General features: G+C 33.5%; 1 protein-coding gene across 2 annotated transcripts in view; it reads right to left on the bottom strand.

The window, feature by feature from the left end:
• Nucleotides 1–16639, bottom strand: part of LOC127708088 (serine/threonine-protein kinase LMTK2-like) — a 49945-nt gene that overhangs the window by 31272 nt on the left and 2034 nt on the right. For both annotated transcript variants that reach the window (XM_052212904.1, XM_052212905.1), the window contains exons 2-3: nt 3321–3439; nt 608–797 (exon numbers count right to left, since the gene is read on the bottom strand). In XM_052212904.1, the coding sequence (XP_052068864.1) occupies nt 608–797; nt 3321–3425 (295 nt within the window). In that variant the 5' untranslated portion in view covers nt 3426–3439. The remainder of the gene's footprint in view (nt 1–607; nt 798–3320; nt 3440–16639) is intronic.

Here is a 16639-nt window from a genome sequence, read left to right as displayed (position 1 = left end):
TGGTTCTGTAATGTGTTGTGGTATGACTGACTTACCCACTCGTTTAGCACTCTGTTTCTGTAATGTGTTGTGGTATGACTGACTTACCCACTCATTTATCGTTCTGTTTCTGTAATGTGTTGCGGTATGACTGACTTACCCACTCGTTTAGCACTCTGTTTCTGTAATGTGTTGTGGTATGACTGACTTACCCACTCGTTTAGCACTCTGGTTCTGTAATGTGTTGTGGTATGACTGACTTACCCACTCGTTTAGCACTCTGGTTCTGTAATGTGTTGTGGTATGACTGACTTACCCACTCGTTTAGCACTCTGGTTCTGTAATGTGTGGTGGTATGACTGACTTACCCACTCGTTTAGCACTCTGTTTCTGTAATTTGTGGTGGTATGACCGACTTACCCACTCGTTTAGCACTCTGGTTCTGTAATCTGTGGTGGTATGACTGACTTACCCACTCGTTTAGCACTCTGGTTCTGTAATGTGTGGTGGTATGACTGACTTACCCACTCGTTTAGCACTCTGTTTCTGTAATTTGTGGTGGTATGACTGACTTACCCACTTGTTTAGTACTCTGGTTCTGTAATGTGTGGTGGTATGACTGACTTACCCACTCGTTTAGCACTCTGTTTCTGTATTTCTGTATTGGTACATGATATTCTAGGCCTCAATGCTGTAGCAGTGACTGTTTTGGCTAGTATATCTGGGATGGTCTCAAATGTAACTTGTGATATATCAGAGGTATCACCTTGGGAGAAGACTGTGTTTCCAAAGCCACCCTCCAAATCATTTTCAAATGTCTGGATAAAATAAAAACAAAAATTGTATTGGTCTAAGTAAAGCATTTACAATTGACTTGAAACACACATTTATTTTATGTTACTGTTATTGTTCTACTAAAGCATGTTTAAGGACCTGTCCCAAGTCAGGAGCCTGTAGTTCAGTGGTTGTCTTTGGTTCATAAATTGTTTTGTTATAAATTAGGCCATTTGTGTCCTCAATTGGATTGTTTCATATTTTTCATGTCAGTGCCTTTTATAGCTGATTATACGGTATGGGTTTTTCTTATTGTTGAAGGCCATATGGTTGCCTATAATTACTTACATCCTCTTCATTTGAACTATGGTGGATAGTTGTCTCATTGGCCAATTTATTTTCACATTAGCAAGCAAAAACATTTTTTTGATTTTTAATCAAGATCCAAGATATTTGTAGTAGACTTCATGCAAAACATGTTTACACATAAATGTGTTATATATCGGTATATAGCTATTGCATTTATACTTTCAAAATAATTGAACTACATATAGCAACAAATAATTAATTCTATATTTAAGTGTTAATTTTTTTATACTAGATATTTGCCTATACAAGAACCAACATTGCTTATCAGAGTTAGGTTTCATGTGTAACATCTTATGACAAGACGGCAGACAGAGTCAGTGTTCTAACTAGCCCAAAATATAGCGTCAAACCTCCCCTCTGTCATTATAGTAATGTTCTACATGTTCTTAGCATTTATGCATTCTGAAGGACAATAAATACTTTCCAATGCAAAAAAAAAGAAGAATTTTAAGTGCTGGAAAAAGGTTTTGACAATCCAAGAATACTATGATTCTATGAATCCAGTAAATATTCATTTATTTCCTGTAAAATTACATTAATTTGTCCTCAATTATTATTCATTCATTATCTGTAAACATGATCAAGATGTCCCTTGTGATCAAGATGTTCCTTGTTAGAAAGAAACAGTGCTAACATGATCAAGATGTCCCTTGGTAGATAGAAACAGTGCTAACATGATCAAGATGTCCCTTGTTAGATAGAAACAGTGCTAACATGATCAAGATGTCCCTTGTTAGATAGAAACAGTGCTAACATGATCAAGATGTCCCTTGTTAGAAAGAAACAGTGCTAACATGATCAAGATGTCCCTTGTTAGAAAGAAACAGTGCTAACATGATCAAGATGTCCCTTGTTAGAAAGAAACAGTGCTAACATGATCAAGATGTCCCTTGTTAGATAGAAACAGTGCTAACATGATCAAGATGTCCCTTGTTAGAAAGAAACAGTGCTAACATGATCAAGATGTCCCTTGTTAGATAGAAACAGTGCTAACATGATCAAGATGTCCCTTGTTAGATAGAAACAGTGCTTTCATGATCAAGATGTCCCTTGTTAGATAGAAACAGTGCTTTCATGATCAAGATGTCCCTTGTTAGATAGAAACAGTGCTAACATGATCAAGATGTCCCTTGTTAGATAGAAACAGTGCTAATATGATCAAGATGTCCCTTGTTAGAAAGAAACAGTGCTAACATTCCCTTCATCCTTAAACTCTGTGTCTCTACATTTAAACCCTAGCTGGACTATTGTGAGTTTAAGACACCATCAAAATCACAGGGAAATAAATGAGTTTATTTGTCTATTTTTTTAAAATTTGAATTGTCAACTTACAAAATGTATCTAGTAATTACTAAAAGTTGAAAAATTAGGTGAATGCTTTTTTTCAAGCACACTTTGTAACTTTGCAACTTCCTTGCTATACTTTTATCTTAATAAGTTTGACAGGAATGAGTTAGAATAGGAATTGTTTACCTTTCTGTAAGTCATATTTTGTAGAAAATCATATAGCTCATAGTGTAATGTTCATGTTGTGCTCTTGACTACTTTAGTGGATTCGTTAGTTTTCTTCAGATACCAACTTTTGTTGATCTCATGAGTCAAGGTAAACCACAAATTTAAATGCTCACTGAAACACCTTTTTTTAAAGCTTGAACGCAGGCTTTGACAAAACCACGAGATCGGATGTCAATCCATGAAAGAAATAGTTTTTCCTCAATCCATGAAAAATTGGTATCCACAAATATAAGTGAATCCACAGTACATGTACTTATGTTTAAAAATTAAAGGAATAGTTTGAATATGGTGAGTAATTCATAACACAAAATCCCTTCACAAAACATTGAAGAAGAGGAACAGCATTTTCTCCTTGGACACTTGTTGTCTTTATTTATCAATCATTTCATCTCTTTACAATCATGGTTATATCTTTATTAAAAAATTAGAGAACGGAAACGAAAAATTCAGCAACTTTTCCATTTGTAAAGGGCATAACTCTAGAGCGGTATAAGGTGACACCACCAAAATTCAAACTTGATCTGTGTTTTGTGGTAATAAGCATCGTGTATAAGTTTCATAACATTTGGTTGAGGCAAACTAAAGTTAGAAAACGGAAACCAATTTTGGGACGTACGTACGTACAGGCAGACAAGGGTAAAATTTAATGCCCCCTCCGCTACGGCGGGGGCATAAAAACTTACTGTGAATCCTGATCCTCTCTTAAACAGATGACAAACACATCCAAACACCAACACAACAGAGGAAATGACAATAGCCACCCCGGCCAGTACAGCTATGTCTATCATTCTGCTATGTTAGTCTGAAAAATAAATATCTAAATTCTAAATACTGCGCATGCAGAGCTCTGAAACCAACACTTAATCCTAGATCACTGATGATTGACTTAAAGTTACTAACTTAGCATTTCAGAATGCATTTCAGAGTCTTCTCAAATGTTGAAATCAATGGTTTCATTTACATGTATCACAATAATTGACAGATTTAGACTAAACTATTGATGTGATAAGATGTATGCACACTATTGTTTTTCATATCTTGTTTAAACTTTTAACTAGATTAAACAGCCTACACTGTTAGCCACTAGTCTGATGCCCCAGACTAGTAAAATTTTATCGGACTAGTAATTTTGCAAAACTTTGTTAAGACACATAAGGAAAATTTGTCTTGTGACTAGTAGTTGGAAAAGATTTTGTTACAGACTGTAAAATTAAAATGTGGCTAAATTTCTTGTACTGTGTCTTATTACCTACAGGTAATGCTTATGTAATAAATGTGTTCACTTCAAGTGTATTTTTTAATGAAAGAAGCTTAAAATTAACCTCATTGAATATTTCATAAGTGAGAAATAAGTAACAATAACTGTAAACAAGGAGGTTGTCCTCCTAGACCTAACTATCATCAGTTTGGGCATAAAAGTCAACTGCACACTTCTGAAATATATGAATTATTGTATTTATCTTTAAGGGCACACAGCCACACATTCAATTAATAACTTTTTTGATTGTAAAACTTTGAATTCATTCGAATAGTTAAATAAAATGCTCCGCAGGGCGCAGCTTGATACGACCGCAGAGGTCTAACCCTGAACAGTTGGGGCAAGTATGGACACAACATTCAAGCTTGATACAGCTTTGCATTTGGATTGTGATTAAATATTTGACACAGCATAGGTTTCTGACAAAGAATGAATGTGGTCTAAGAACTTAAAAATTTTAAATTGGACATTCACCTATTATGGTCCAATATCCAAAATCTAAATACATGGTTAGATTCAGCATATCAAAGAACCCCAAGAATTCAATTTTTGATGAAATCAAACAAAGTTTAATTTTGGACCCTTTTGACCTCAATGTGGACCAATTTGATAACGGGGCCCAAAAATCAAAAATCTAAATACATGGTTAGATTCAGCATATCAAAGAACCCCATATATTCAATTTTTGTTGAAATCAAACAAAGTTTAATTTTGGACCCCGATTTGGACCAACTTGAAAACTGGGCCCATAATCAAAAATCTAAATACATGTTTAGATTCAGCATATCAAAGAACCCTAAGAATTCAATTTTTGTTAAAATCAAACTAAGTTTAATTTTGGACCCTTTGGACCTTAATGTAGACCAATTTGAAAACCGAACCAAAAATTAAGAATCTAAATACACGGTTAGATTCGGCATATCAAAGAACCCCAATAATTCAATTTTTGATGAAATCAAACAAAGTTTAATTTTGGACCCTTTTGACCTCAATGTGGACAAAGTTGATAACGGGACCCAAAAATCAAAAATCTAAATACATGGTTAGATTCAGCATATCAAAGAACCCCATATATTCAATTTTTGTTGAAATCAAACAAATTTAATTTTGGACCCCGATTTGGACCAACTTGAAAACTGGGCCCATAATCAAAAATCTAAATACATGTTTAGATTCAGCATATCAAAGAACCCTAAGAATTCAATTTTTGTTAAAATCAAACTAAGTTTAATTTTGGACCCTTTGGACCTTAATGTAGACCAATTTGAAAACGGAACCAAAATTTAAGAATCTAAATACACGGTTAGATTCGGCATATCAAAGAACCCCAATAATTCAATTTTTGATGAAATCAAACAAAGTTTAATTTTGGACCCTTTTGACCTCAATGTGGACAAAGTTGATAACGGGACCCAAAAATCAAAAATCTAAATACATGGTTAGATTCAGCATATCAAAGAACCCCATATATTCAATTTTTGTTGAAATCAAACAAATTTAATTTTGGACCCCGATTTGGACCAACTTGAAAACTGGGCCCATAATCAAAAATCTAAATACATGTTTAGATTCAGCATATCAAAGAACCCTAAGAATTCAATTTTTGTTAAAATCAAACTAAGTTTAATTTTGGACCCTTTGGACCTCAATGTGGACCAATTTAAAAACGGGGCCTAAATCCAAAAACTAAATACACGGTTAGATTCAGCATATTAAAGAACCCCAAGAATTCAAGAATAAAACCCCATTGAAATTGGTCAAGAAATAAGCATTTTATACAAAGTATCTTCTTTTGCACAATACTGTGCAATTAAATATTTCTTGCTATTGCGCAATACTGTACAATTGACAATTTCTTGCTATTGCGCAATATTGTGCTATTGGATATTTCTTGCTTTTGCGCAATACTGTGCAATTGAAGATTTCTTGCTATTGCGCAATACTGTGCAATTGAAATTTCTTGCTTTTGTGCAATACTGTGCAATTGAAAATTTCTTGCTATTGCACAATACTTATTATATAATAATTTACACATCCTGTTTGGTGTGTATCTCCTATCATATCATTATTATTTGCTTTTAAATATAAATCAGAAATAACCAACTTAAAATGGAAAATTTTAAAAGAAAAAAAAAATGAAAAAAAAAAAAATCCCCCCCCCAAATTTTTTGAACCCCCTTATGATTCATCACCCCCAAACTCAATCCCAGCCTTCCCTTTGTGGTATGGTACCTTGCAGTACAATTTCAGAGAGATCCATACACTTGAACACAAGTTATTGTCTGGAAACTAGAAAAATGTGTTTTTTGGCCCCTTTTTGGCCCCAAATTCCTAAAATATTGAGGCAATTACCCCCATCATCAATCCCAGCCTTCCCTTTGTGGTATGGTACCTTGCAGTACAATTTCAGAGAGATCCATACACTTACACACAAGTTATTGTCCTGAAACTGTAAAAATGCTTGTTTTTTTGCCCCTTTTTGGCCCCTTATTCCTAAAATATTGAGGCAATTACCCCCATCATCAATCCCAGCCTTCCCTTTGTGGTATGGTACCTTGCAGTACAATTTCAGAGAGATCCATACACTTGAACACAAGTTATTGTCTGGAAACTAGAAAAATGTTTATTTTTGGCCCCTTTTTGGCCCCCAATTCCTTAATATTTCGGCTATTACCCCCAAACTCAATTCCAGCTTTCCCTTTATGATATGGAACCTTGTAGTACAATTTCAGAAAGATCCATACACTTACACACAAGTTATTGTCATGAAACTAGAAAAATGCTTGTGTTTTGCCCCTTTTTTGGCCCCTAATTCCTAAAATTTGAGGCCATTACCCCCAAAATCAATCCCAGCATTCCTTTTGTGATATGGAACCTTGTGGTACAATGTCAGAGAGATCCATACACTAACACACAAGTTATGTCTGGAAGTTACAAAAATGCTTATTTTTGGCCCCTTTTTGGCCCCTAATTCCTTTACTGTTGGTACCATAACCCCCAAAATCAATCCCAACCTTCCTTTTGTGGTATTGAACCTTGTGGTAAAATTTCATAGAGATCCATTCACTTAAACTAAAGTTAGAGTGCGAAAACCAATGTGTCTTCGGACGACGACGACGCCGGACGACGACAATGACGACGACGACGACGACGACGACGCCAACGTCATACCAATATACGACCACAAATTTTTTTTGCAGTCGTATAAAAAGTGTTAGGTTATTGGCAAAATACAAATATGAAAAGCAATTTTGATCAGAATTAAAAACCAATTGTTCAGAGAACAATTGAAGGTCTTTCCACCCATAAAGATCAATTTTGATATAGAACTTTTAAAATATCATATCCAGCGTCAAAGGATAACTTATTGTACACTGATTCCAAAAATATATGGTTTCTATACATTTTTTTTCTAAATAAGGGAGATACATTGTTACTTCCGGTTTGAAAAATGTCACTTCCGTTTTTTTTTTATAGTTTACTTGATACTGATTCCAAAAATATATGGTTCAATATACTTTTACATTTAATAAGTACAAAAAATAGCTACTTCCGGTTTATACATGGTCACTTCCGGTTGGCTTTTCCATGGTCAAGTGGCTTGCAACGTAATGCAAAAAGTCCCATGGCTTTATCATGTATACATATGAGCTAAAAGCAAAGGTCAATATCTGGAACGTCAAATTTACCAATGACCTTGAGCTCAATTTCAAGGTCATTAACCAAGGGCTTCAAATCAAAAGACCCTAGGTCTTAATTATACATGGTTAATGAGTTATATCACTATATGCCTAATTTTTAATATAAGAGGGGCGAAAACTCCCATTTAATGTCTACGCACCCTTTGAACCAAAATTTAGAAGTTACCACATGTTGCAAATGACAAATTAATAGAAATATATCGTCAATATCTTGTACGGTTTATGAAAAGAAGTGAGAATAAGCCAAGGTCTCTAACACTTTTGGTTTTTCATTTACCAATGCAAATTACTTATATCAAATGCATAAGGGGAAATAACTCTCATATGGAGTCTCCGGATAGCTTCGGTTCAAATGATACCCTTAATCCTGAAGATATAACGAGCAATTTGGTAAAATAAATTTGTCGTAATCTTTTACGGTTACGAAGAAGTAGCAAACACAAGAAAAACAGTGTTCGGGGAGATAACTCTTACAAAGAAAAGTATTCAGTTAAGCAGGGTCAGTTTTGAAAGCGCATAAACTGTTCGATATCATATACCAAATATCAAACCGACATCTTGCGAAACAACCAAACAGCAAAAGAAAAAAAATAATCAGAACAAAATCAATAGGTCTTTCCACGGAAAAGTGGAAAGACCTAATAATAATCAGAACAAATACAATAGGTCTTTCCATCGAAAAGTAGAAAGACCTAATTGCCTAATTTTTAAAGATGCATAAAAAACTTGGAAATTTCATGGATATCTATTTTCTTTATTAAGATCCATACAGTGTTCTATGTGAAAAGCTGAAGCAATTAGATAAAAAATAATATTTGTGTTGACAGTACCCGACCCACCATAACTTTTTAGAGCAGACCCTATCCTTTTTCACTGAAAATCAAGCAAATTACATTTTTACCTGTATTGTTCTAGACAGCGATGTTTTTGTTAAAATGCTCGCATAATGCAGAAAATCGTTAACAAGTATTGTATGAAACCGATTTTTTTCGTTATTTTTTTAAAGATATAATTTTCAAATCATGCCATTTTATAGTTGACTATACGGTATGGGTTTTGCTCATTGTTGAAGGCAGTACTGTGACCTATAGTTGTTAAAATCTATGTCATTTGGTCTCTTGCGGAGAGTTGTCTCATTGGCAATCATACCACATCTTCTTATTTTTATATTTGTTTTCTTGTTTGAATTAATCAAAACTGCCATGCCAGGGCCTTCTACAGCTTACTATACCAGGGTTTGAAATTAGCGGTTGCCCACTCGCCATTGTCGAGTAAATTTCAGTGTGGGCCCATAAATATTCCATCTCTACCCCCCACTTGGCGAGTGATTATCAAATTCCAGTGTGGGCCAAAAATCTAATCAATGTCGCTTTTTCAGTGTAAATAAAAATTTAACAAGAGTGCACACGCTGAAATGTCTCGCCTGTTTTACTGACCATTGATTTTATGTCTTAAAGATAAAGGTTTTACTACAAGTATCACATAAACTTAACATTTTAAAGATCCATGACAATGAGGTCAAGGTCAGATAAAAAACAGTCACACAGACATGTACACATTTATGCTTAGGGGTCAGCTGAAGCACGTCTCCAGGTGCGGGATTTTCTCTCTGTGTTGAAGACCCATTGGTGGCCTTTGGCTGTTTTCTGCTCTTTGGTCGGGTTGTTGTCTTTTTGACACATTCCCCTTTTCCATTCTCAATTTTACACCTTACAATTATTCCATACACCAAATATAGTTGACCCATTACTTATGGTAATTGAAAAACAGACCAAAACACAAAAAACTTTATGTTAACCAATGAACCATAGAAATGAGGTCAAGGTCAGATGATACTGGCTAGACAGACATGTATACCTTACAAGCATTCAATACACCAATAATAGATGACCTATTCTATTAGTATTTGAAAAACAGACCAAAACACAAAAACTTAACATTGACCAATTAACCATGAAAATGAGGTCATGGTCAAATGACACCGGCTAGACAGACATGTACACCTTACAATCATTCCATAAACCAAATATAGTTGACCTATTGCTTACAGTACTTGAAAAAGAGACCAAAACACAAAAACTTAACATTGACCAATTAACCATGAAAATGAGGTCATGGTCAAATGACACCGGCTAGACAGACATGTACACCTTACAATCATTCCATACACCAAATATAGTTGACCCATTACTTATGGTAATTGAAAAACAGACCAAAACACAAAAAACTTTATGTTAACCAATGAACCATAGAAATGAGGTCAAGGTCAGATGATACTGGCTAGACAGACATGTATACCTTACAAGCATTCAATACACCAATAATAGATGACCTATTCTATTAGTATTTGAAAAACAGACCAAAACACAAAAACTTAACATTGACCAATTAACCATGAAAATGAGGTCATGGTCAAATGACACCGGCTAGACAGACATGTACACCTTACAATCATTCCATAAACCAAATATAGTTGACCTATTGCTTACAGTACTTGAAAAAGAGACCAAAACACAAAAACTTAACATTGACCAATTAACCATGAAAATGAGGTCATGGTCAAATGACACCGGCTAGACAGACATGTACACCTTACAATCATTCCATACACCAAATATAGTTGACCCATTACTTATGGTAATTGAAAAACAGACCAAAACACAAAAAACTTTATGTTAACCAATGAACCATAGAAATGAGGTCAAGGTCAGATGATACTGGCTAGACAGACATGTATACCTTACAAGCATTCAATACACCAATAATAGATGACCTATTCTATTAGTATTTGAAAAACAGACCAAAACACAAAAACTTAACATTGACCAATTAACCATGAAAATGAGGTCATGGTCAAATGACACCGGCTAGACAGACATGTACACCTTACAATCATTCCATAAACCAAATATAGTTGACCTATTGCTTACAGTACTTGAAAAAGAGACCAAAACACAAAAACTTAACATTGACCAATTAACCATGAAAATGAGGTCATGGTCAAATGACACCGGCTAGACAGACATGTACACCTTACAATCATTCCAAACACCAAATATAGTTGACCTATTGCTTACAGTACTTGAAAAACAGACCAAACCATAAAAAAATTAAGAATGAAAATGAGGATAAGGTCAGCTGAAACCTGCCAGTCTGACATGTACCCCTTACAATCATTCCATATACCACATATAGTTGACTGCTGCTTGTAGTATCTGAGAAACAGACCTAAACACCCAACTTTAAACTTGATCACTGATCCATGAATTGAGGCTGAGGTCAGGTTAACCTTGTCTGACAGACATGTAGACATTGCAAGGAACCTATATACCAAATATAGTTATCCTATTACTCATAATAAGTGAGAAATTCACATGACAAAAAAACTGTAATTTTTTTCAAGCAGTCACTGAAACATGAAAATGAGGTCAAGGACAATGGGCATATGACTGATGGAACCTTAGTAACATAAGGTATCTGAATACAAGGTATGAAGCATCCAGGTCTTCTACCTTCTGAAATATAAAGCTTTATACACAATAGTTTACGCCGCTGTCGCTGCCGCATACAGCGATAGGCGAGACAAAAACCAGAATTTTATATTCCGACTTTGTTTACTAAGTTTTTGCATGCTTCTTTAAACTGGCCACCCGTTGATTGATGCTCTGCCAAAAACTTTTAGATAAGAGTGAAATAGGGGTCCAGTTTAATGCTTCTTCTTACTGTAACTTCAGTTTGGTGTCGTTTGGCTGTTCCTTTTAACCTATTATTCTATTTTTAAAAGATGATGAATAAAGTTAAGCAGAGATCCATCAGAAGATGAAAATTTCTCTGTTAGTAATGTTTTTCTCGTACGAAAATTTATACACCCTTCTCCCGACTTTGCGATTATTATACTTCAATCATAATATCCAGTCAGGGAAATGTCTCGACTGACCAATTCTTCTTCCTTAAGTTTCTAGCGATCCTTTAGTCATTGAAGAATATTCGCCGGGCGTCTCAATTTGAATCCCTTACTTCATATTAAAGTAGACTAAATATTTTTTTTTGGTTGCCCACTTGGCTACTACTATATTTTCTAAGCTTCAAACCCAGAATATGGTATACTTTTTGCTCTTTGTTGAAGGCCATATATACGTAACCTAAAATTGCTTACTTCTACCATTTTGCGGCCACCATAAATATAGAATCCGGGTCCGTTCGCTCCATTTCACGTTCGCACCCTTTTCATTGGTTTTGTGTTCAATAATTTTTCAATCGTTTTTTGGTAAGTGTATTGCTATAAATATTTTTTTGTTCATTGTTTCAAAATGAAGTGACTTTCTAAAAAACGATTTTTGTGTTGAATAATTTTGTAATCATGTTTTGGTTATGGTATTGCTATAAATAAGTGTTTTTTCATCATGTTCATTGTTTCAAAATAAAGTGACATTCTTTGTGTTGAATACTTTTTTAATCATGTTTTGGTTAGTGTATTGCTATAAAAAAAATATTTCCATTGTTTCAAAATAAAGTGACTTTCTAAAAAGGTTTTTTGTGTTGAATATTTTTTTAATGTTAAGATACCAAACCACTATTAAACTCAACAACAATAACATTTTGGAATTTTCAAAGTCATTGTTTTTACTCATACCAAGCTAAATATATGCTAACTACATGCAGAATTTACAAGCTAGTTAAATCAATAATCACGATTTTCAAACACATAACAATAACACCAAGTTAAGCTGTGTAAACACCATATTAACAGTAATCATACATAATTAACATATAATAATTAATCATCAAATCATTTTAAAACTATATTTCATTTAAAAATTCCTGAATTTTAATTATGAAAATAATAATATTTTAATATAAACATCTAATAGTTTGTTAGATTTTAGAATAAAAAAAGGGTGCGAACGTACCTAGGGGCGAATGTGTGGGGTGCGAAAGTGTATTGGGTGCGAACGGACCTGATACCATAAATATACTGCTTATATCCACATCTTTTGGTCTTTGGTGATCTCATTAGCAATCCTTATAATTTTTTATAATAATGGATTTTCATATTTATGCTATTTGAGCATTCATTGTTCCCAACATGTTCAATTGCCCCTGTTTTACTAGGACAGAAGCGAATAACCTTACTGAGGATAATCTGTAGATAAAGATGTTTGAATTATGAGTATGGGCAAGTTTCAGAAATATTTTTTGGATGACTACCCAAATGCCTGAAATGGGCTATTCCAGAAATAAACCATCCCCCCCCTATGGAAGACATCAGTTGTGAAAAAAAAAATCCATGGAAATATTTTTCACCATTGCCAGAATTTTCTGGAATTCCAGCATTTGAAATTATAATACTACTTAAAAATCCTGGAATTTTTTTCATGATGCTGTCAATATGTCTGGAAATTTGAGTGTACAGGTCAGAAGCAATACCTATGGAAGACACCAGTTTTTAATTTTTTGTCTGGAATTTATCTGTTTCTGTGTAAATATGCAAAAAAATCCTGGAATTTACTTAGTAATACATGTATATGCAGCCATAACCAAGAGAAGTGTATTTAAAAGTTAAGCGCAAACATATTCCTGACTAAAAACTACATTTTTGTTTGTTTACCCTTGTATTTATGACGTACACCACTATTTCCAGGAGAATTTGTATCCAGCACATACCCCACCCTTTTCATATCATATTTTTACTTATCAAGAATGTATATCTGTCATAACAGCATATAAATGTATTTATGAACAAATAATAGACCTATAGTATATTAAACAGATGAAAGTTACATTGCCATTTCCTCTAAACACATCAGAATTTCTTTTTAGGACAGTAATGTAGTGTTTTATTGTTACATATTTTATAATGTTTATTTATAAATTAGGTGAAAATGTCAAAATAATTGGATTAAAAGCACAAACAGCAAATTAATAGCTGGTAAGAATGCATGGGAAAATTGATTAAGAGATAATTGATTTGACCACTATTGGAAACATTTACAAACATCAAAAGATTCTGATATCTAATTAGTTTCAGACACTTGTGATTTAAACAGGCAAGTTTAAAACTTGACCTTCATCTAAATTTCCAGATTTTATCATGAGATATGTAATGAAGCTTGAAATAGTGACCATGGTGACCGGCTCATCCCTACCACTTATTGAAATTGGATTTCCTGTTTGAAAATGCAAGTTATTCAACAACACTACCTGCTAAAGTTCACTTATGAATGCAATAAGCATTCCATAAAATTTCTAGACCTTGAAATCTTCAAAGACAAAAACATGAACATACTGGTGTTTTAGATATGAAATTCTATGAAAAAAATACAGAAAAATTCCAATATCTTCTTAAAAACTCAAACCACCCTATTTGGAACTTTAAATCCTATATTAAAGGCAAATTTATTCACTTACCTAGAAACACAAACCAGAAAAAAAGACTATTTTATTAACTGAAATTGGTAAAACAAATTCTATCAAAAGTCAAATTCCAAGACAGACAAGTGTTGTCTGCTCTATGATCGGGTTGTTGTCTCTTTGACACATTCCCCATTTCCATTCTCAATTTTAAGATAAAATAAAGAAAAAGAAGGAAGTTGAAAATAGATGTAATGTATCATTCATTACATATTATCATTCTCAAGCAGAAAAACTTCAAAAAGTATTCAGGAAATACTGGCATCTTATTAAAACAGATTCTACAATAGGTGCTATATCCCATTAAAACCTATCCATAAGATTCAAAAGAAATAGAACATTGGTGAATTAGTGAAATGAGCTATAAAACATCACAGTTCCTACAAAATTTCTCACTGTGCAGAACTAATTAATGACCATCATCATTAAAACCACACATGTAAACAAATATTCTTATAAGACAAAATTCTTACTATTAAACATTTAATTCAACATTTATTGAAATTGGTTGAAATAGTTAGAAAATCAGAAAATCAAAATTTAAATTCAAATTCAAATTAACAAATTTTATAAAATTATGAAAAATAAATAAAAAATAAAACAGTATTAAAAAAAAATGAAAAACAGAAGGGGTGGTCTCTGCTGAAAGTTTCCCTTAAATTAACACATTTCCGGAAAAACCAAAAACATTGCTACACAGTATTAATGAAAGGCCAGAGAAATGATTTGCACTAAAAATTATAGGTAAGGTGGATATTGGATCATATTTCTATGAAATTATCCCAAAACACAGAAAACAATCGTGCGAGTGCTTTGGACACATTTACTTGTTTTACTGAATGAAAAAAAAAATCACCGTTCTGCGCATTGTGCTCTAAACTATAAATCTTTATATCAAAAGTTGCAAATAATACATGTACTAGTTTGCAGTTAGCTTAAAGGATCACCATGGCCCGCTGATTACAAACAATTTAGATGAAATATTGCTCATACTTGGATGTTTGCACTATTCATCAATCATGTTAACTATTTAATAATGTGATTTGTTGAATTAAAATGTTGCTTATTAGCTTAGTGGTAGCTTTATAAGGCGCGACCTCCCTCTAAATCCCCATCTGCAATATGACCCTTATCTCTTGAGTTTAAATTATTGCAAGACATGTTTATATCTTTACTTTAAAAATAAAATCAAAATTTGCTCCGGGTTCTTTCTCTTGATTTAAGAAGAAGCTTCTGTCTAATTTTTATAAGTTTTGTAAAATTTCATGAAGGTTTGACAAAGTTATTCAAGAACTTTCATTTTAATACCTAAAGGTTGACTGCAAAATAATTATTGATAAGTAAATTATGGAAGAATGCATAAAAAAATTATAATTTTTAGTCAACATGTCAGGTAATTATAGAGTATGAAGAATCTTCTTTAAAAGTTTCCTGATATTGCTTAAAGGTTTGAGGACGTTATTGATATTTTGCTAAATTCAACCCTAGGCTGTATCTAAATGTTTATTGAACAAAAATAAGGGCTTTAGTGCCCAAGTGTTTTAAGTATTCTAACACTGTATCATTGGCTCATTGCATAGGCAGATCTAGGGGAAGGGACCCCCTTTTGGTGGGAAAAATTTGGTTGCTTATATAGGTAATCAATGAAGCATGACTGGAGCAGCCCAACCCCTTAAGTCAGCTAGGTTAGTCAGTGCCCCCCGCCCCTTTTACAAAAAGTTCTGGATCCGCCACTGCATTGGCCTGTCAACTATTCCTACACAAGGCAGTGCCCTCAACTTCAATCATAATTTACTAGGATTCCGATTGTTAGTTTTCCAACAGAAGGTCGTTTTTCTCCGGCTTCCTCCACCAATAAAAACTGACAGCCAGGCCCACAAAATAGCACAATAGTGCTGAAGTGGCATTAAACACCAATCAACATATCAACTATTCCATAATGCTTGACAAAGTTATTGAAGTCTTAAAAAAAGCTTAACCCTCAGACTGTTTAAAAAACCACATTGTTGATACCAGGCTTAAAATTGTGTACACCAGATAGGGTTCTCTCTACAAAATACTCAACAGTGATGATTGAATCAAAAAGTTTAATAAAAGACCTAATAATTTATAAATTATGAAGTTGAAGAGCATTGGCCCAAAATTCCATAGAGGTTTTGCAAAATACAGCTACGGTAATCTATTCCTGGAATAAAAAAATCCTTGGTATTTTGAAAAAATTAAAGTTTTGTACATGTATACCTTGTTAGTGCAAAATAAACCGTTTGAATGGTTTTACACTAGTAATTTTTTGGGGCCCTTTATAGCTTACTGTTCGGTGTGAGCCAAGGCTCTGTGTTGAAGACTGTACTGTGACCTATAATGGTTTACTTTTATAAATTTTGACTTGGATGGAGAGTTGTCTCATTGGCACTCATACCACATCTTCTTATATCTAAATAGTCCATTCATTGAAGTATTATATTCATTTTCCATGGTCCATTAAATGAATGAAATATTGAAAAAAAGAATAAAAATCTCTGGATGCTATCTTCATGATCAATGTATAGAAGAAGTGTCTGTCAGTTAAGCAGAATTCCATGAAGATTTAACAAAGCTTCTGTCGTTTAAAAAAATAGAAATTAACTTAAAA

The sequence above is a fragment of the Mytilus californianus genome, unplaced genomic scaffold (genome assembly GCF_021869535.1).
Source record: "Mytilus californianus isolate M0D057914Y unplaced genomic scaffold, xbMytCali1.0.p SCAF_7, whole genome shotgun sequence".
NCBI lineage: Eukaryota > Metazoa > Mollusca > Bivalvia > Mytilida > Mytilidae > Mytilus > Mytilus californianus.
This window is presented reverse-complemented; position numbering and strand designations above follow the sequence as displayed.